At 45.1% G+C, this 20,641-nt stretch overlaps 1 protein-coding gene and 2 non-coding genes across 5 annotated transcripts in view; 2 read left to right on the forward strand and 1 right to left on the reverse strand.

Moving 5' to 3' along the window:
• Nxn (nucleoredoxin) overlaps nt 1-20,641 on the forward strand; it is a 170,483-nt gene that overhangs the window by 130,857 nt on the left and 18,985 nt on the right. For all 3 annotated transcript variants that reach the window (XM_046446895.2, XM_046446896.2, XM_046446894.2), the window contains exons 2-5: nt 14,502-14,619; nt 16,796-16,929; nt 17,462-17,562; nt 19,055-19,161. In XM_046446895.2, coding sequence (XP_046302851.1) covers nt 14,502-14,619; nt 16,796-16,929; nt 17,462-17,562; nt 19,055-19,161 — 460 coding nt within the window. The remainder of the gene's footprint in view (nt 1-14,501; nt 14,620-16,795; nt 16,930-17,461; nt 17,563-19,054; nt 19,162-20,641) is intronic.
• Nucleotides 4,545-4,616, reverse strand: Trnaa-agc (transfer RNA alanine (anticodon AGC)). Its single transcript has one exon. It is a non-coding gene; the product is annotated as a tRNA-Ala (tRNA).
• Nucleotides 12,491-12,563, forward strand: Trnav-cac (transfer RNA valine (anticodon CAC)). Its single transcript has one exon. It is a non-coding gene; the product is annotated as a tRNA-Val (tRNA).

Consider the following 20,641-nt stretch of genomic DNA (forward strand, 5'->3'; position numbering starts at 1 on the left):
TAAATCACTTGGATGCTTAAATTCAAGGACATGTGTTTGCGGCTCTCACACATCTGTCTTGAATTTCATCTTTTCCACCCTGTCTTTTGCTTTCCAAACAATTTACCTCCCTCTCTCTTTCTCCCTGCTGTTACTTATTTCATTGTGCTGTGGAATCCTTTCATTTCAAGAGCTGGTGGAGGGGACTGCAAGCCACAGTCCATTTCTATATAAAGACATCTTAGTACATGGCAATCGTGGCTCCTTAGTACGGGATAGGATTCCTTTCACTCAGGACACAGCTGGCCCCTCGCAGCATGGCTGATGTTGTTTTCAGAGCTGAGGAGGCTCCTGGCTTGCTGGGTTCCCAGTGAGGTGACGCTACTTGTCTTGGACCAATCCAGTCCAATTCATGGAGGGCCTTCATGTGCCAGGCTCCCTCATGACTGTCCTCTTTGATCTTTTTTTTCCAGACTGGGAATTTCTCACATCATTGTAAATGTTTCCTTTCCTCTCCTTGTCATTTGGCCCGGGCTCAGTGGGGACTTCCTGAAGCAGGAAAGTGGTAACAAGGGGTTTATAACTGGGCGCTCAGAAAGTTCTGCCAAGAAACAGAACTTTCTATGCGGGGAGGGCCGGGTGGGGGCTCTGGTACAAAAACCCCGATGAAATAACCACCAAGTAGGAAATTGGAAAGAGTGTTGTGCTGAGTGCTAATGGCTGCACAGTGGAACAGGTACGGATGGCGCTGAAGTGATAAACATTGCCGCCACTCTCCCAAACAACATTTCCTGCTCTTATTTTCATTCTGGAGAGTGGACATGGAAAAGCTCAGCCTGCTGATTTGTAATTTATGGCATTTGGTTTAGTAGGCGTTATGCAATCACATTCCGGATCTACTGGAAGCTGCACAGTGTTTGGAGACTATTTGCCTGATTTCTTTTCTGGATAGCAACTTACCAAGTGGCTGTTGAGGAAGGAGGATGAATGTGTGAAAACGCAACAGAGGCTTGCTCACTCCCCAGGCGCTGGTAGAGCAAGCAGACTCTGTCGGCCTGAGGGCATCATCAGGGCGTCCACTGAGGACCCACCACCTGTCAGGCCTATAAGGATTATGACCGCAGGATTCTGGAAGGGTGGAATGCTGCCTTGCCCTCCACCTGGTGGAATCCATCTAGAAACTCCCCTGTCTCTGTGGTTCATGCCTTTGGCCTTTTTCTCATTGGACCTTTTCACTGCAAGCACCAGGGACTGGGGGTTCTATGGCGAGCAGAGAGGCCATGCTGGGCGTGTCCTTCAAGTGCTGAGTTTGAGAGTTGGTGGAACATCAGAGCCGTGGCTCGCCTGCTCAGCCAGAACTGACAAGGCTAGGGAAGCCCTGTGGTCCTGTCCTGGGGAACTTGCATTAATACTGTTTTGGGGTGGGGGGTGTCTGTTTTTAGATGAAAAAAGTTTCTTCAGTTTCTTGGTATTATTTTCTTTTCCTATTTAAAAAAAAAAAAAACCGACAGAGAAAACTTGTTGGCGCATTTCTTGCAAGTTCCTTCATCAGCTGTAGGCAGTTACCAAATTTAATTACCTTATATGTAGTACTGAGCCATGGCGTATAGGTTGGTTGTGGTAAATTGGTAGCATCTACCACCTTTCAACTAAGGAGGGTCAAGGTGGGCCATATTGCTGCCTGAACAAGCACATTTTCCAGCAGATCCCCCTGTATCTACAAGGCATGGCGCTTTCTCTTCATCGTTCCTAGGCTTCCTTTCTGCCTTTCTGTTTTGTTTTAACCTATAAAGATCTGGTGTGAAAACAGAATTTGTTCCTCATTGAAATGACCTTGGCATTCTGGGTTGAGCTTGTTTAGTAACATATCTCTCAAAAAGGATTTTAGATCAAGGTCCCAATGTTCAAGCAAAAAGGCACAACTCAGCCTGGTACACTGGTGCATATCTGTCATCCCAGGGACTCCAGAGGCCGAGGCAGGAGGACTACAAGTTCAAGGCCAACCTCAGTAACTTAGGGAGACCTTTAGTAAAAAGGGCTGGGGATACAGCTCAGTGGTAGTGTGCCCCTGGGTTCAGCAGTACCCAATGGAGGGGAGGAGGAACAGCACTATTCAGAATGAACTTGGGCAAACTTGAACTCTTTCCCGCTTATAACTGCAGAAGAATCCACAGTGACCAGCGACATAAGGCACAGAAACCCTATCCCCCAGTAGAAGTTATTGTCTTTGGGGCTGGGACACGTCTCTCAGATTTCAGACTCACTCTGACTCTGGCTCCTTCTCCCCCTCTCATATGAAAACTGCAAGCCACTTCTTGAGAGCTTCCCCCTCTGCAGTCTGTTATTACAAACCACCCCCTCGCTTTTCCAAACCACTCTGCCCAGTGGAGGTTTTGATACCAGATGGGCTATAGGAAATCCCTCCGTCAGCTTGTGAGAACTGCAGCATGGGGAAACCCTGCAGCCTTTCCCTCATCTGCAGTGCTGGCCGGGAAGAACCTGGCAGCCATATGCTGCTTTGTACTCCCAACAAACTGCTCATCTCCCGGCTCATTGAGTCATTTGGGCAGGAAGTCACATGGCTTAGTAAATGAACCTCCTTAATGGGGGTTACAAACGATAACGAATTCCAAGTGTTGGGGACCTGGGGCTCTCCAAGCCAGCCGTGTACTGGAGTAATTCAGAGAGATTTTGTATTTCTGCACTTTTGGAAGTGTGGAGAGAAACCTTGTACACGTCTATCTTTGTATTTGTAGACATTGCCCACAGGCCTTAACATCTCATAATGTTTAATTGTTCTTGTTGCTGGGAGCCAGTCTGAAGGTGAAGGTGTTGTTCTCTGAAAGGAAGTTTAGTGGCCTAGTTGCTTTTCTTGTGACTCTTGAGAAGGAGGCCAGGAGGGCCCAGGTCTCAGAAATGCCTTTGTTCCTTCTTCTTGGCGTCTAATGCTGGTTGCACTTGGAATACAGCCTCTTTCCCATGTTCACACTCCATCCTCAGCAGTATCCCACTGTGGCCTTCACCACCAGGGTCATAAAGCTGACAGCCTCCAAGCCTCATGAAGCACTGCTTCATTTTCTACCTCCTTGAGTCTACCTGCATGGTTCAAACAACCCCTGTATTTTAGGGGGTTGTAGTTAGAACTAGGGACTGCATCTTAATGGAGTTTTAGCTAATGTGTGTGTGTGTGTCTTTGTGTACCGGGGATTGAACCCAGGGGTACTTTACCACTGAACTACATCCCTATCCCTTTTTATTTTTTATTTTGAGACAGGGTCTCACTAAGTATCTCAGGCTGGCCTTAAACTCGAAATTCTCCTGCCTCAGCCTCCCAAGTCACTGGGAATGGTATGCTACCATGCCCAGCCTAGCTCCTATTTTGAGAAAGAAGGATCCTTGGACTGGATACCAGCCCAGAAAGAATCTGCCTCTCTGGAATGAACTCAGGGCCATGTTGGAAGGATTGCAGATTTGTCCTGTTTTTGCTTTTGCCCCTCTCAGAGCCGGAGCTGGGGAAGGAGACTCCTCAGCTTTCCCCTTCCTTTCCTTACCCTCTGACAGTAAGTCTCTTATATAATAGTTTGTATTTCTTTGGGTGGATTATGCTGACCCCCACCCCCTGCCAAGGTACCAATGGCACTGTGCTGTCCTTAGCAGCATAGTCAAATGCTGTGTCCTCAGTGCTCTTGCAGCCAGCAGCACTCATTGCCCTAGCACGGGCTCCCTGATCTAAAGTGTGCAAAGGCACTGTGGTGCCCACTGTGTGCCAGGGACAGGTCTAAACACTACCTTTGTATCAGTAAGTCTCCAATAATCTAGGAGGTAGGGACCATGGTACCAGATGTAGCTGAAGAGTATGAGGCTTGGGGAGGGTAAGGCATTTGCCCAAAATGTCAGAGCCCAGGATTCCGACCAGAGCCATTGCCCATGGCCTGTGCTCTCACCCCTGCCCTCTATTTCCTGCCTCCATGCAGTGGAGGATTGGGGGCTGCCAGAACACAGTGATCCTCTTGAAGCAAGGCCTTAGGGGACAGTGGTAGTTTTGTGTTCAATCCGGGAGGCATAGTGTGCAGCCCTTTATCCTGGGAGTCATCAGGGCATCTGTGAGTACTTTGGAGGGACACATGAAGATGGAAGCTTGTATAAACCAGTGAGGTGTGGGGAAGGCTGGCAGCTGCGGAGGTTAGACATCCCCCTTGGACAAGGGAACAAAAGTAGCCTGTCAGATCTCTGTCTCTTGCACTAGCAGCAAAATGATTTCTGTTGTAAAAGAGTACCTTGCAAGCAGATCGAAGCCTTAAGACTTAAGAAGTCCCTACACACCAGGCTGAGGTGTGCAGGGTTGTCTTCTGGTCTCTCTGTCTAGACAAGTTCCACATGGACACAAGGCCCCAGAGGTCATTTCCCTTGGAAATGGGAATGTGTAACTGGACAAGGGGCCTAAATGAAGACGATACGGGACATCATATTTTTCTACTTATGGCCAAGGAGAAATGGAGATATTTTCTTGAGGGATCATCTTCTTCCTGTTTTGTTTTCTTCTTTTTTTTTTCTTTCCTTTCTTTTTGCAGTGCTGGGGATTGAACCCAGGACCCCTTGCATGCTAGGCAAGCACTCTACCACAGAGCTACACTCCAGCCCCATATCATCGTTATTTCTGGCTTTTATTGAACACTTACTATGTACCAAACAGTACTCTAAATGTTGCACGTTCGCCCAGTTAGTTCTCACACTGACCGTGTGAGGTAGTGTTGTTATCCTCATTTTACTCATGAGGAAACTGAGGCCCTGAGAGGTGATGTAACTGGCCTCAGGTCACCCAGCTGGTATACAGTACAGTCAGGATTTAAGCCCAGGCCGTCGGGCTCCAGAACCACATTCCTGACCACTTGACAGCAGCACACTGCCGTCCAGCAGTGCACCGACTAAACGTTTGGCTGAAGGAGGATCAAACTCATGCTGAGCTGTTGGTCCTGGCGGCTGCCCCTGTTTAGAATGCAGGTGGTCATATGGTTGAAATGGGCAGGGTGTTGGTTCAGCATGCAGAGCCCTCCCTGGCACAGTCACCACACTAGGATGGAGCCAGTCTCCCTTCCTACCCTCTTTGTTTGCCTCTTCTAGCACTTGGCAGCTCTGCCTTATATTGTGCCTGTGTGTGTATAGTTGTAGCTCCATATTTTTATTTGCTCTGGTAAAATAGACAAAACAAAATTGATCTTTTTAACCATCTTCCACTTATAAACTCTGTGGGTCCTGAAGGCAGGCGCGGTGTTTCACCACCCACATACCTGAACCTTCCCTGCCTCCACGCAGCACTTTGATTAGAGTAAATCACAATTTAATAAAGCCCTGTTGGATTGCACAGCTTAGCCAAGTCAACTGTAAATCAGTTAGAAAACTCACTGTGACTTAAAGGAATGAAGAATAAATGTTTAATGTCTCATCTACCCAGTCTTTTCTTTTTAATACAGTAGCAGAGAGGACCCAGAAGAAGGGCTTGTGGCATGTTTAATGCCTGATGTCTGCAGGAAGCAGAGTAGACATGTTATATTCTAAACCTCACAGTCTTGTGACCCTTGGGGGCATAGGTCTGAACGAGCTATAAAAATCCGGTGTCATCATTGCAAATCCATTAGGAGCTCTTTGAATTCTCATAGACTGGTAGTGGTTCTGACTGGCTGGGCCCAGCCCACCTGCATCTTTTTCTTGGCCTCACATGGTTTGTTCTGTGACAACTCTGGGCAAAGGAAAGATGGGAAAGTGAGTAGCACACAGAGGTCAAAGGCACCATCAGATTAAAAGAGAAGAACAACTGTATTGAATCATTTATTCTACAATTTAAAGAACGTTCTGGCCCAGCATGGTGGCACACACCTGTAATTTCAGCAACTTGGGAGACTGAGGCAGCAGGATTACAAGTTGAAGGCCAGTCTCAGCAGATTAGCAAGACCCTGTCTCAAAAAATAAAAAGGAGGATTGGGGCTGTAGCTCAGTGGTAGAGCACTTGCCTGGCATGTGTGAGGCACTGGGGTCAGTCCTTAGCACCACATAAAAATAAAGGCGTTCTGTCCATCTACAACTACAAAAAAAAAAATTAAAATAAAAATTAAATAAAAAAAGAACTGGGAGTGTGTGAAGCTCAGTGGTTGTGAGCCTCTGGGTCCAGTTCCCAGAGACGGAGCCAGCCGTCAAGTTCCCAGTACTGCTAAAAACTGGAGAGGAAGGTGGGAGGTGGGGGAAAGAGGGAATTAAAGAAATAAATAAATTCTGGGCCCCTAAGGAACTAGGAGGAGAAGTAGTAGTGAAGAAGCCATTTAGAAAACTGAACTTGATTGCTTAGTCAGTCAGTCTGACCCAGGACAATGTTCCCTCCCTCCCTCCTTTCCTTCTATTCCTTCCTTCCTCTATTCATTCACCCATCACTTGTTGAATGCATAACATGCCGAGCACTGTGCTGGGCCAACTGCTCTACCAGGCTGTGAAAATGACAATAATAGGCCAAATCACACACTTGGAATCATGCCTCAAGAGCAAAGGGGTCAAAAATTGGGTCTGAACTCGAGATATGAGGACAAACTCCTATGGGAGCATTTAGTAGATGGTGCTGGGATAGCAGTAACAATAGTAATAGCTGGTAATAATAGCAGCTAACACATATGTCATATTGTACCAACATTTAATGTAACTCATCTAATCTTCACAATGGCCCAGTGAGGTGTAGGTTCCGTTACCCCCATTTTACAGATGGAGGAACCAAGAGAGAAGTAAGGTAGCTTGCTTAAAATCAACAACTACTAAGTGTCTGGAGCCTACTTAGGCCCAGGCAGTCTTAGCTTATGCTAAGTAACCCTCAGGGTATATATTCCCTTGACCCTGGGGGGTGGGGACAAGTGGAATTTTTTTCTCTCAGACTGTATTTACAATGGGATTTGGTCATGTTTGGTTAGGAAGGATGGCGACACTTCTCTGGATCTGTTTTTTATGCTGCTCATAGAAAAGGTGGTCTGATTGTGGTCAGCACAGGGTGGAAGGGCCAGGAGCAAAGTGCCTGAGAAGGTTCAGCTGACCTGGGCAAGGAGTTTGCTGATTAATCTTCCATCTGTATTAGCTTTGGCTTCACCCCACAGATTTGCAGCAGCTGCTGAGAAGTAAAAGCTTAGCCCCTCAGTCAAGTGCAAGATGCAATCCGTAGTTTGAGAGGCGGGTCCTGTGTTGCCCCGTGAGCTGGGACTTCTCAGAAATCACCAGGTTGTATTTCCCTGTGGTATTTGCGGGTGCTGACTGATCCCTCCAGGGTTTCAGTTTAGCTGGTTTTTCTCATTTGCATTTTTACAGTTTACCAGTTCCCAATCCTGTCCCTTGTGATATTCGCTTGATTGTTTTCTGGGTCACTATAAAAGCATTTCTGGCTAGTGCTCCTAGGATGATAGTTCCAACCACAGCCTTGGAGCCAGAGACGGAGCCAGCCGTCAAGCCCGGGAACAGGAACTTTCAAGTAACTGGATAGCTCATTCTGTCATCCTTTTTGATTTCTGCCAAGTCGAGCTCATATTGTCTCCTCTTTGTTTCTTTCCTATTTCATCTTTGTTGCCTTGCTTCTGAATTTAGCGAACTCCTGAGGAATACTTACATTTCTGGGTGTTGGGTTTTGCTGTGGCATATTATGTTGGAGTCACTTGACATTTGGGTAGCTATGGAAGAAGAGGGTTGAAGATGTCATCGAAATGAACTTTGAGTGGATTTTTTTTCCCCCAGAACAGTCTCTGAAGAGAGCTCAAATATTGGATGTAAAAGTCACTTGGTCTCTTCCAATTGCAGCAGCAACAGTCAGTATAGCTTTTAAAGTGTTGAAGTCGCCACTGGCCTTTAAAAAAAAAAAAATCTCTTGACACACAGTGGAATGTGAGCTCTTGTCCCCAATCCAGTCTCCTGGTTCAAAGACAGCAGGGCAAGGAGGCACCTGACTCAGCTCCCTTTTCCCCCCACGCTCCTTTGCACTAGACTGGACTGTATTTCACACTTCGTCATCCAAGCCAGAGTTGAGGAAACCAAGTAGGAATTCCTTTCAGAATCAGATGCAGTGCCAGAGATCCCTTAAGTAGTGTGAAAAGCAAAATCCATAGAGGTAATTAAAAAAAAAATTTTTTTTTCCAGCCCGGCTTGGTGGCACATGCCTATCAAGTCTCAGCTACTCAGGGGGCTGTGGCAGGAATTCCCTAGAGCCCCAGAAGTTCAAGATCAGCCTGGGCAACATAGTGAGAACCTGTCTCAAAAGTAAATACAAGAATAAATTAAATCAGAAATCTAGGCATGAGAGTGGGGGCGGTGTAAAGAAAGGAGGAGACTGGCAAACCAACCATATAAAACAGGCCCTAATCGCTCTATGTTGTAGACAGTTCTTGTGGCAAAATATCATTTGCTGTAGAAGGAAATCCCCATTCTCTGAGTAGTTTCATTTATAGCCTAGTTGATTGATTAACTGTAAAATAAAGTTGACAGGGAAACATTTTTTGAAGAGGATGCTGACAAGACAAGGGGGTAATAAGCATAAATCAGATTCCAGTATTAATGATGCGTCCGCTGTGTGGCAATGCTTTTCGAGTGTCTCCAACACACTTCACCTCCTTCCAGTCTCATATTCATCTTGCAGTGTGGACATGACTGTGCTCACAGCAAGACCTGACCTGCCCAGAGCCTGTTCCCATGTCCTCTGCTGACATTTAATAAGGTGCAGGGCCAGGATGTCAGCCCAGCCTCTCCGAAGCCAGTTTCTTTTTTCTACATTACCATATTTCCTCCCTGGGAAGCACTTGTAAGAGGATGAAGAAGCACTGACGATTAAATGCTCTAATAAAATGGCTGGCAGTGTAGCTCAGTGGTGGGGCTTTTGCCTACTGTTTGCCTTGCATGCAGAAGGCCCTGGGTTCAGTCCTCAGTGCTGCAAAACACAATAAAAACAAAATGAAGGAAAAACAAAACCAAAAAATCAACCCCCCAAACCAAAAGCAAACTTGAACTTATTTCTTGGGAATGCTTTTTAAAAAAGTGCAGTTAACCTTCAGCCCTGAGTGGTTTGGGGGTGCTCACCTTGAAGACAAAGGTGGGTTAGATTCCTTAGGCACTAATCAGTGCTGAAGGAGTCAAAGACCCCAGCAGCAGCAGGATAATGGCTTTTTATCATCTGCTGTTCATAACTCCATTATCTTACATAGTAAGATAAGTTATAAATGCTGATTCTATTGGAGATTTTTTTTTTAAATTTTGTATCCAGGACAATGTCTTTTTTTTTTTAAGATACTTATTTTTTAGTTGTAGTTGTACACAATACCTTTGTTTTATTTATTTTGTATGTAGTGCTAAGGATCCAACCCAGGGCCCTACATGCGCTAGGCAAGCGCTCTATCGCTGAGCCACAACCCCAGCCCCTGGGACAATGTCTTTTTAAAAAATTAATTAATTTTAATTTTTAAAAATGTGTTTTAGTAAGTTATACATGACAGTTGAATGCATTTTGAAGCATTATATATAATGGAGTATAAATAATTTCTCATTCTTCTGGTTATACACAATGTGGACAATCCCACCGGTTATATAGTTATATATGTACATAGGGTAACAATGTCTGATTCATTCTCCTATCCTTCCTACCCCCATACCTGCTCCCCTTCCCTCCCTCCTCCCTACCTAAAGTACCTCTAGTCTTCCCTAACCCCCCTGCCCATTGTGAATTAGCATCCACATATCAGAGAAAATATTCGGCCTTTGGTTTTTGGGGGATTGATTTATTTCACTTAGCATGATATTCTCCAGCTCCATCAATTTACCTGTAAATGCCATTATTTCATTCTTCTTTAAGGCTAAGTAATATTCCATTGTGTATATATATACACCACAGTTTCTTTATCCATTCATTTGTTGAAGGGCACCTAGGTTGGTTCCATAGTTTAGCTATTATGAGTTGAGCTGCTATACATTGATGTGGCTGCATCACTGTAATAGGATGATTTTAAGTCCTTTGGGTATAAACCAAGAAGTGGGATAGCTGGTCAAATGGTGGTTCCATTCCAAGTTTTATGAGGAATTCTATTGGAGGAGATTTTAATGGCAGGAATAAAGATGAATCAATAATGTAGTTCTCCCCATGGAGATAAGGTCAAGATCTGCACTGAAATAAATTCTTAAGACAAGGGAATCTTTATCTGGGGCCCATAGACCTCCCATGATCAGGCAGGTTCTGCTAACAGGCTTCAAGGGATTCATGAGCTCTGTGAAATTACACATAGACTTTTTTGGTATGTGTATTTTCCCTGGTGAAAAGATCCTTAGCTTTTATCCTCAAGTGACCCAAAAAGGTTATTTTCAGAGGCTTTTTTGGAACATTTGAGGTATCAAGCACATGAAGACACAAAGAATTCATTTCTTATATTCTTAAAAAAAATTTTTTTCGTATTTGTAGACGGCCAGCATGCCTTTATTTTATTTATTTTTGTGTGCGGTGCTAAGGATCAAACCCAGTGCCTCACACATGCTAGGCAAGTGTTCTGTCACTGAGCCCCAGCCCTAGTCCAAGAATTCATTTCTTTAAACTCAAACTTTCCTTATTTTCAGGCAGCATGAGGGAACCCTCAGCACAGGCCCGATAACTTTTCAAGCCTAAGAATCAGATCCTGATTCAGGCATCAAGATCAATAAGGTTGGAATGATTATTCCTGAACCTTCCACACTGTTTTAGAACCAAGTAGTCTTGATGCCACAGCATGAGAAAGATGGTCCATGCCCATCCACAGATAGATACAGCTCACTGATGAATGACACTAGTTCCTAAATAAATCACGATCGTATAAAATTAGACCATGATGGGCTAGTCTATAAAAAGATTGACTTTTCAGTATCAGGCGAGTTTAGAAGCAATTGTTATTTTTTACTCTAAACCAGTGGCCCTTTACTTGGAAACAAAGATCCAATGATGACCGTGTAAAATACAAGCCAAGACCTGCTGTCTTCCTGAGTCCCCATGGGAAAGAAGGGGGACGGGATCCCTAGGGAAAGTGAGGGCCACAGAAGTTATAAATTCTTAGATCCTCAAGGTGGATTCTGAGAACAATGATATATCTGTGGTGGTTTGCAGCAAGGCAGAGAAAGATGTTAAAATTCTTTTTTTCTACATGAAGAACTCAGAGTAATTTGAGTTCCTCATTATCTAGCTTCTGTTTGGTGGGGCATCTCTACTGAGAGTCAGAGAGGCTGGGCTGCCCAGGAAGCAAAGACCCACCACCAATTCTTTTTTTGGTGGTTCTTGTTATTACTTTTGTTGATTAGTTTGGTTTTTGGTGCTGAGGATGGAGCCCACGACCTCCTCATGAATCCTAAGCACATGATCTACCGCTGACCTATATCCAGTCCTATTTCTTTAAGGCTCACAGGCTGCAGTTTACTTTAGGGAACAGTCTAGTTAACACAAAAAGAGTCTCGTTTTAAGGTACCATTTGCTTGGGGGAACCCCTATGCCCAGAAAAGATATGATCCTAACGATCCTTAACAGTATACACAGGACCAACACCAGGGAGGATTTCTTCTAAGAAGGCAAGGATACTTTAACCTTAGAAGAGCTGCTAATGAAAAATACTACAAGAGGTTAAAATAGGCCAGCTGTGGTGATACATGCCTGTATGCCTGATGACTCTGGAGGCTGAGGCAGGAGGATTGCAAATTCAAGGCTAGTCTCAGCAACTTAGACGTCATCGTTGTCATCATCATCATCATCATAATATAGTCACACAATCCTGATTCAAGTTTTGGTCAAAAGGTTATGGAAGAATATTTTCTTCTTAACATGTTAAAGAATATCTATCTCAAACCAATGACTAATATTATATTTGCTGGTGAGATCGTTGAGATATGTGCATTATAGTAAGGTAGGAAGATAAGGATGCTGGTTACTAAACACTGTTCTGGAAGTTCCAGCCATTATAGTTCTTTAAAAAAAGGAAATAAATGGTGTGACCATTGAAAAGAAAAAGTAAAGGTGTCTTTACTTAGAAATAGCATGACTTTCTATTCAGATAAAAAACTGCTTTGAAGTCAGAGTATAAATTTTTAAAATGGGCTGTTTCTACAACCCCACCTTCCCATTTATGACCCAGATAACACTGCTTTGTCCATTCATGGACTTTGTTCTTGCCATTCTCTTTCTCTTCAATTTTATTCTCTCTCTCTCTCCTAGATTATCCCAGTCAACACATGTTATCCTACCTTTAAAATATCCTCTCACCAGGTGTGGCAGTGGATGCCTATAATCCCAGCCTTCAGGAGGCTGAGGCAGGATCAATCGCAAGTTCAAGGCTAGCCTCAAATTGGAAAACTAGGGCTGGGGTTGTAGCTCAGTGGAGAAGCACTTTCCTAGCATGTGTGAGGCACTGAGTTCAAGTCTCAATACCACATATAAATAAATAAAATAAAGGTCCATGGCAATTTTTAAAAATATTTTTTTAAAAAATTGGAAAACTGGGGCTGGGATTGTGGCTCAGTGGTAGAGCGCTCGCCTCACAAGTGAGAGATCCTGGGTTCGATCCTCAGCACCACATAAAAAAATAAATAAACAAAATAAAGATATTGTGTCCATGTATAACTAAAAAAATATTTTTAAAGATTGGAAAACTATTGTCAATGATAATGTTGGTGAGGGTACTAGGAAGTAGGCTGTCTCATTGGCTATTGGTGGAAATGTAAAATGTCTAAACTTTCCTAAATGGTGAATCATGGTCATTTTTTACTTTAGTTTTTGTGTTTTACTGTTCCCAATTTTTTCCAGTAATTATTCCCCCTGACTCTCACACACACACACACACACACACACACACATACACGCACGCACGCACACACGAATTACTTTTTAAACCAAAAAAACAAAAACAAAAACATCAATCATTTTAACTTTCCTTTTCTCTCTTTTCCCCCCTTTCTTCTTTCTTTTCTTTTTTCCTCCCTACCTTCCTGGCTGGATACGTGCACAGCAAACTTAAGGAAGCTGATCCCAGGGGCAGGATGCTTGCTTGTTGTCCAATCTCTTCGGAATGTTAGCCCAGGATCAGGTTTCTCTGGAATGATGTAATATCAGTCATTGAAACTGTCTCTGCAGAGGCTGTTTTGTGAACCCACCGGAAATGTGGGGCTGGGAAAAACAGGCAGCCGCAAGCAGGGCCCACCCAGTTTGAGGTGGGGTCCCACAACCTCTCCTGCCAAGATGTGGGTCTTTACAGACAGGGAAGCCTAACGTTTCTTGGCACGCCTATAATCCCAGAGGCTAAGACAGAAGGATCACAACATTGAGGCCAGCCTGGGCAACTTAACCGAGACCCCATCTCAAAATTAAACTGAAAAGAACTGGTGGGGGGCTGGGGGTAGCTCAGTGGTAGAGCACTTGCCTAGCATGTGCAAGGCCCTGGGTTTAGTCACCAGTACCCCGTTGGGGAGGGGGGACAATCATGGCCACATGTGCCTTTCCCTCTGCTGCATGCAGTCTGCCTTCTGATGCCTGTTATCCTGTGTCACATCCGTGTCCTGTTCCTCCAGTGCCCAAGCACTTAATCTCCCTGTCTAGAAGGGAGGCTCAAAGCTGAGTAGCCGAACCAGTGGGCCCTTGGGCCATCTTTCTTCATTTTTTTCCTCTCTGGAGATGTGTTACCAACCCAACATTTCATTTAATGGTCTTGCTTTGGGGGCTTGGCAGTTAAGTTTCAGAACAAGCAGGCCCACTTAGAACGGTTCTCACCCATGGCAGTGAGCAAACATGGGCCCACACATACCTGGCTTCCCGCCTGGGCTGTCATGTTCGGGTTTTCTCAGCTTCATCCCTCCTAGACCCAGGGCTTCTGACAGTTTGCACAGCCAACGTGAACAGTCTGCCAGCAGCCCCAAGGTTGTTTGGAGTGGCACCTAGAGCTGTGGGTTGGGGCTGGTATGGGATATCGCTGCCCTGTGTATGGTAGGCCAAATGGCACACATCTTAGCAGGTCTGGTGAGGGGCTGAGGGGGTGAGTGGCACATTTGAACCACTTGCTCTTGTTGGAAAAGCTGTCCCTCTCCCATGGGGCTAAGGGGAACACCACAGAATGGGAAAGCAGGGGAGCGATTGGCTGCTGGTGGGTGGAGATGCTTCCCTTCCTTGCTTAACCACCTGGTGGAGGTCTGATTGTGTCAAACACGTGTCATCCATTTTCATGACCATGCGTTTCAGAGAATGTGCCTATGGGAGAGCCAGGAGAGGAGAAGCCTGGTCCTCCATCATCCTCTGTCACAGCTTGAGCCTGGGTGGAGTCTGGGTTCTCCTGCTATGTATCTGCCTCACGGGAGTGTGGGAATTATAGTCAGCTGTCCCTTTATGCCCAGCATCCTGCTTTAGCCCAGTTATTTCTTTATTTACACTTTAGTGATTTTCTCACTCATCTCCTGAGGGTCTCAAAAGAACTCTGCAATTAATCTGGCTTGGATTTAACCCTGACCTTTTATTTTTCTTTTTACAGCTTAAACTTTGGAACAAATACCGAATTTCCAACATTCCATCGCTAATATTCCTAGATGCCACCACTGGGAAGGTCGTGTGCAGAAATGGGCTCCTGGTGATCCGTGATGACCCAGAAGGTGAAGCTTCAGCCTGTCTATCCGCACTTATGACCTGACTCCCGCTCCTTCCCCTGCCCTAGCCCCCTCCTCCTTGGTACAGGGAATGCTAATAAATATGTGTAAGTGGGTTTACGTGGCTAGAGAACATTGTCTTGATGAAATTATGGTATTTTGTAGGTCATGGTTAAGATTTTTAAAGGGATAAGAATGTCCCTCTAGGGGACTTTAATTCATGGGATGAAGGAATTGGAATCTGGAAAAGAAAGTTCAGCTTTGAAGTCTAAGGAGGCTGTTGAAAAGCAGCAAAAACCAAGATACTGACCGCTTGTGCTATTTCTTTTCTTTTCTTCCCTTCCTTTCTCTTTTTTGCCATCCTGGGGATGTGCTCCACCACTGAACTACCTTCCTGGTCATTTCTATTTTTTATTTTGAGACAGGGTTTCGCTAAGTTGCCCATGCCACCTTCTAACTTTTCACCCTCCTGCCTCAGCCTCCCAAGTAACTAGGATAACAGGCCTGCACCATCACACCCGGCTTTCCAGTGCTTTTCTCAGTAGCAGCTGTTAACTTCACAATCGGAGGCAAACTAAAGGGGCCTTTCTCTCTCCCCATTTTTTTTTTTTGGTAGATGGACACAATACCTTTATTTTATTTATTTACTTTTATGTGTGGTGCTGAGGATCGAACCCAGTGCCTTGCACGTGCTAGGCGAGCACTCTACCGCTGAGCCACAACCCCAGCCCCTCTCTCTCGAAATTTAAAGATAGATTGAGTATCCCTCATCTGAAATGCTTGGGAGCAGAAATGTTTCAGATTTCAAAATTTTTTATATTTTGAAATATTTGCACAGAGTTTACCAGTTGAACATTCTTAATCCAACACTCTGAAATACTCTGGAATCTTAAAACTTTTTGAGCACCAAAATGATTCTCCGGGCAAGGTGGCGCATGCCTGTAATCCCAGCAGCTCTGGAGGCTGAGGCAGGAGGGTTGAGAGTTCAAAGGCAGCCTCAGCAACATAGCAAGGCCCTAAGCAACTCGGTGGGACCATCTCTGAATAAAATACCAAAAAGGGCTGAAAGGGCTGGGGATGTGGCTCAGTGGTTAAGCACCCCTGGGCTCAATCCCTAGTACCAAAAAAAAAAAAAAAAGACTCAGATAGTTTTAAATTTCAGGTTAGAGATGCTCAACCTTTCTCACCATCACCATGGCTTCATTGCTGTCTGTGTTGCAGTGAAGATTTAAACACACTTGCACGTACACACATACATGCACACATATACCCCAAAGATTGGAATCGAGGTTTTTTTTGTTTTTGGTTTTATTTTGGTTAGGAGGGTTGAACCCAGGGGCACTTAGACACTGAGCCTCATCCTGGGGGGGGGGGGCTAAATTATTGAGGCTGGCCTTGAATTTGCAGTCCTCCTTCCTCAGCCTCCAGAGTCACTGGGAATATAGGCGTGCACCACCAAGCCTGGCTCCCCGGAGATTTTTATATTCTTTTATTTCAGGGTGGGCTTGGCCACCTGCATTTTTTAAAACTGGTCTATACTTCTCCCTCTAGTCCTGGATCTCTCAGGCAATTCTGAAGCAGTGGGCCACAGACCACCCTGTAAGAACATATTTTTCTGTAGAACTGAGAGCATATTATTTACTCTTCCGCCAGGAGCTTAAGTGTTATCAGAATGTTGACCATCTGGGTTGGGTGGGTTTTAATCTTTCCTTTTATTAGACTTAAATTCTCACTTGGTTCCCTTAGCTCCAACCCAGACCAATATAATCAGATTCTCTGGGGATGGGGCCCCGGAGCATTATATTTTAAAATTCCCCTGTAGATTTTAACATGTGGTCAGCATTGAGAACGACTGAGATGCTAGGATTTAGATTGCATCAATTTGTGGCTAACGCCTGAGGCAGGGATTCGCAGCCCTGCCCCACCATCAGAATTACCTGGGGAGTCTGCTCAGTTTTGTCCTCAGCCTTGCTTCTGTATCCAGAGGTGGCCCCGTGCAGGCTTGGGAGCTGTTGCCCCACAGGTAGTGGATGAGTTCTTTTGTTTGCATGTGAGCTGCATATCCCATGGCTGTGTTAACAGATAGCATTTGATGGTGAAGTTGTCCTGCCTGCAGCTCAGTGGCTCCTGGGCCCCATGCCATAAGGAGGAGTCTTAACATTGCCATCTGTTGCTTTTTCAGGTCTGGAATTCCCGTGGGGACCTAAGCCCTTCAGGGAAGTCATCGCAGGGCCCTTACTTAGAAATAATGGGCAGTCCCTGGAGAGCAGCAGCCTGGAGGGGTCTCATGTGGGAGTCTATTTCTCCGCACACTGGGTGAGTGGTTGGTCCCCCCTAAGTCCAGACAAATAGGAGCACTGATGTCACCACTGAGCTCAGCTGTGGTTGGCATCTGGGGGTGTCTGCTCTGGCAGGAATTCTCTGGCCTTCTTGTCTTCTCCTGCTCCTGATGCAGTGTTGGCATGCAATTAGTGCTTAATGTTATAAATGATAATAGCAGCAAGAAACTAACTTTAAAAAAATTTTTTTTTCAGTCCTGGGGATAGAACCCATGGCCTTGTGTGAGCTAGGTAAACACTTTACCACTGAGCTAAATCCCTAGCCCCCAAAATGACTTCTTTTGATTGATCTGAAAGGATATTCCCCTTAACCCATTCACATGAGCCTTTAAGGGTTCCCAAGGGGACTGTTCTAACCACTGCCTGCTGGCTCACTATGGAGCAGGGGGCCCTTGTGTGCTGAATGTTGGTTCATGAAGAGGAGCAAGCTCAGTTCCACCTCTTTTGTGTCCCAATCTCACTTGGGTCTTCCTCTGATGGCACAGCAAGGTCCTGATCTTTTCTTTCAGTGCCCACCCTGCCGAAGCCTCACACGGGTGCTGGTGGAATCCTACCGGAAGATCAAGGAGGCCGGCCAGAAATTTGAGATCATCTTCGTTAGCGCAGACAGGTGAGGCGTGCCTGTGCAAGGTGGTGCTGCTTCCCTTTCCCGAGGTGGTTAGCATCCATTTCTTTCACCTTACACTTCTTACTTCCTTGCTGTAGGAGTGGAGGCAGCACTTGGGGAAGGCATATCTGGCACTTTTGGCAGAGGGCCAGATAGATACATTTCACATTTGCTCCTATAATTGTCTGAAGGGAACCAAGAAAAACCTTTTCTTGCTGTGAACACTGGGGCACATCCCAATCCAGACCTGGGCCATTTTGGATTTGGATTTGTTTTCCAATTTGTTCAAACAGCTTTCTAGATTGTGAGGAAAAGATACAGAGTGGGGAGATGGAAGAGAGCCAGCGCCTGATGGGATCTGACGGCTGTCTTGCTGCACGTGCAGTCATTTTTCTTAGCCCTGGTCATGCACTCTGTCTGGGGGCTGTTTGAATCACAAAAGCAAGAAAGACAGACATTCTTCCTGGAGCAAGTTCAGGTCCTTTTAGCCTCAATTTCCTCTGCTTCTCTTTCCGACGTCACGTCACGTATCACCAAGCTTCCTTCAACTCAGAATTCCAGCCCTGTTCAGCCTGGGTCCCCAGGCACTTCTGTCTCTCAGGACGCTGTTCACAGAAGGGCTGCTGAGATGCCGGCACGCGGAAGGCCTTTTGCATATTGTTATGTAACTTGGCACCGCACTATCCCATGCTTGTCTTAATGGCCCATGGTTCCTCCCCACAGCTCCCTGTCTCAGTGTGTAGAGTGGGGGCAAGCCTAAAGGCATGTCAGGCGGAGCAGTCCCTTTTTAAAAAACTTTAAGCAACATCACTTTTATTGAAATATAGTTTCTATACAATAAAAGGAATACCTTTAAGGTACACAATTCAGTGAGTTTTGCCAAATATATTTACCTATATAATTGCATCGTCAAAGTTAAGATACAGAATGTATCCATCACTCAAAAGATTCCTTTGTGGCTCTTATCAATCAGTCCTCATCCCCAAATTCCAGCTCCAAGGAACCTCGGATGTACTCACTATCACTTGAGTAGTTTTGTCTTCCCTAGAATTTCTTAAACATGGACTCACAGGTGTATGCTTGGTTTTAAATTTATGGTCTTGTACACATCACGGTTCCCTATGCAGAGTAGAAATATCACAGGGAATACAATAGCTGTGTATGTCTGAGCTCCCTGGAATAGTAAGACCTGTCTGGGTTGAAAATGAACATCTAGGCATGAGAATAATTGGTAGGATGTGAGCAAGGGGGATATTGCAGTGGCCAGCCTGGAGCTTCAGTTTGGGCTCCACCTGCTGTGTGGAGGCATTTGCTTCTTGGTGAACACAGAATGGGTAGAACAGAACATTCCCATTGCCTGGTGTCCAAGGAGCATGATGTCATGAACCCCAGCCCTATAGGGGCTTCGGGCACAACTCTGTAATGGGTGGGGAGGACTGAATGGAGGTATATTCTGGATAATAGGACCTTGTTCTCCATGGGTGTCTCTCTGCAGGTCAGAAGAATCATTCAAACAGTACTTCAGTGAGATGCCCTGGCTTGCTGTCCCCTACACTGATGAGGCCCGGAGGTCGCGCCTGAACCGGCTATATGGAATCCAAGGTAGGCATCCCAGGCCCTGACTCCATGTGGCTCCTTAGATGGCAACCAAGGCCCATTGGCCCTCTAGGTTCACCACATCCCTTTCTTTATTTTTTTTTTAAGATTTTTTTTAACAATACCTTTATTCCATTTATTTATTTTTATATGGTTCTGAGGATCAAACCCAGAGACTCACATATGCTAGACAAGTGTTCCACCACTGAGCTACAGCCCCAGCCCACATCCTTTTCCCTTTAGCAGAAAAAACAGAAAACCAAAAAACACCTTTATTTCCAGGAATGTTCATATTCTTCACCATCTTAAAAATTACTTGGTGTGGATTTAAGTACTTGTCCTGGTGAGACAGCTACTTCTCACTTTCTGACATAGTAGCTTCTGACATAGGTGGGCCGCGGAACACATGCTCCCAAATGACAAGGCCAAAACAATGAGGTTTTACTGTCAAACAGACCAGTGTGTGACAGAGAGTGACCTTTAGTTCCATCACTCAGAGTTCTTGAGCTTCAGTTTCCTCTTCTGAAAAGTGGGGATAATAAATTGTGTAGAGCATGAATATGTATATACATAAAGCGCTTCTCACAATTCCTGAAGCGTCATGGTGGGGCTGAGTGGTGGGTAATAACCTTTTGGGTAAGGAAATTGCTTGAGAGTGTCTAGAACCAGGACTTGTGGTACTAATCATAGTGATTTTCAGAAATAATGATTATTAGCCAGGTATGGTGGCATGTGCCGGTAATCCAGTAACTTGGGAGGCTGAGACAGGAGCCAGCCTCTGCAATTTAGCAAGACCCTTTCTCAAAATAAAAATTGAAAGGACTGTGGCTCAGTGGTTAAGCACCTCTGAATTTAATCCATGGTGTCCACCCCTGCCCCCCCGAAAAAGACTGTGAGAGAAACAAACTGTATTTCTATTCTTTATTATACTAACAACTCCTTCTCATTCTTCAGCAGAATGAATATACTTCATTCAGTACTTTACTTTTTTTTAGTGAAGTACTTACTTGGCAAGTATAAGAATTAAACTAGGAGTTGGTTGTGTTGCTCAGTGGCAGATAGCTTGTCTAGCATGTTTCAGGCCATAGGTTCCATTCCTATCACCCACCCCAAAATTACATGGGGGTTGTCTTTGTCCTTTCTGCCTGCAGGATTCAGTTCTTCACCCTCAAAGTGACTCTGTGATTTTCCTAAAATGGAGATGTGACTGTCTTTTTTTAACTGCACGGCCAGCACATTCCACCTGGCTGAGCCTCAGCCTCTATTCTGGCTTGTGACTTGAAGTGCTCCTTCCCTGGCTACAGTGAGACTCACCAGTAGGTTGGGTAGGACCCAAATCTTTCCTAAGTGTTACCAAGACTTTGTTGTCTCCTAGAGCCATATCCAAGAGCACCTTTGCCCTACCTCTTCTGCTAACCATGGATTTTCCATCTTGGCCTTTTAGTAATTCTGGGAAAACCCTGGGATTTTTCAAATCCCCATTGCC

Source organism: Marmota monax, unplaced genomic scaffold (assembly GCF_021218885.2).
Source record: "Marmota monax isolate L192 unplaced genomic scaffold, Marmota_monax_Labrador192_F-V1.1 WCK01_AAM20220418_F8-fsc00138, whole genome shotgun sequence".
NCBI lineage: Eukaryota > Metazoa > Chordata > Mammalia > Rodentia > Sciuridae > Marmota > Marmota monax.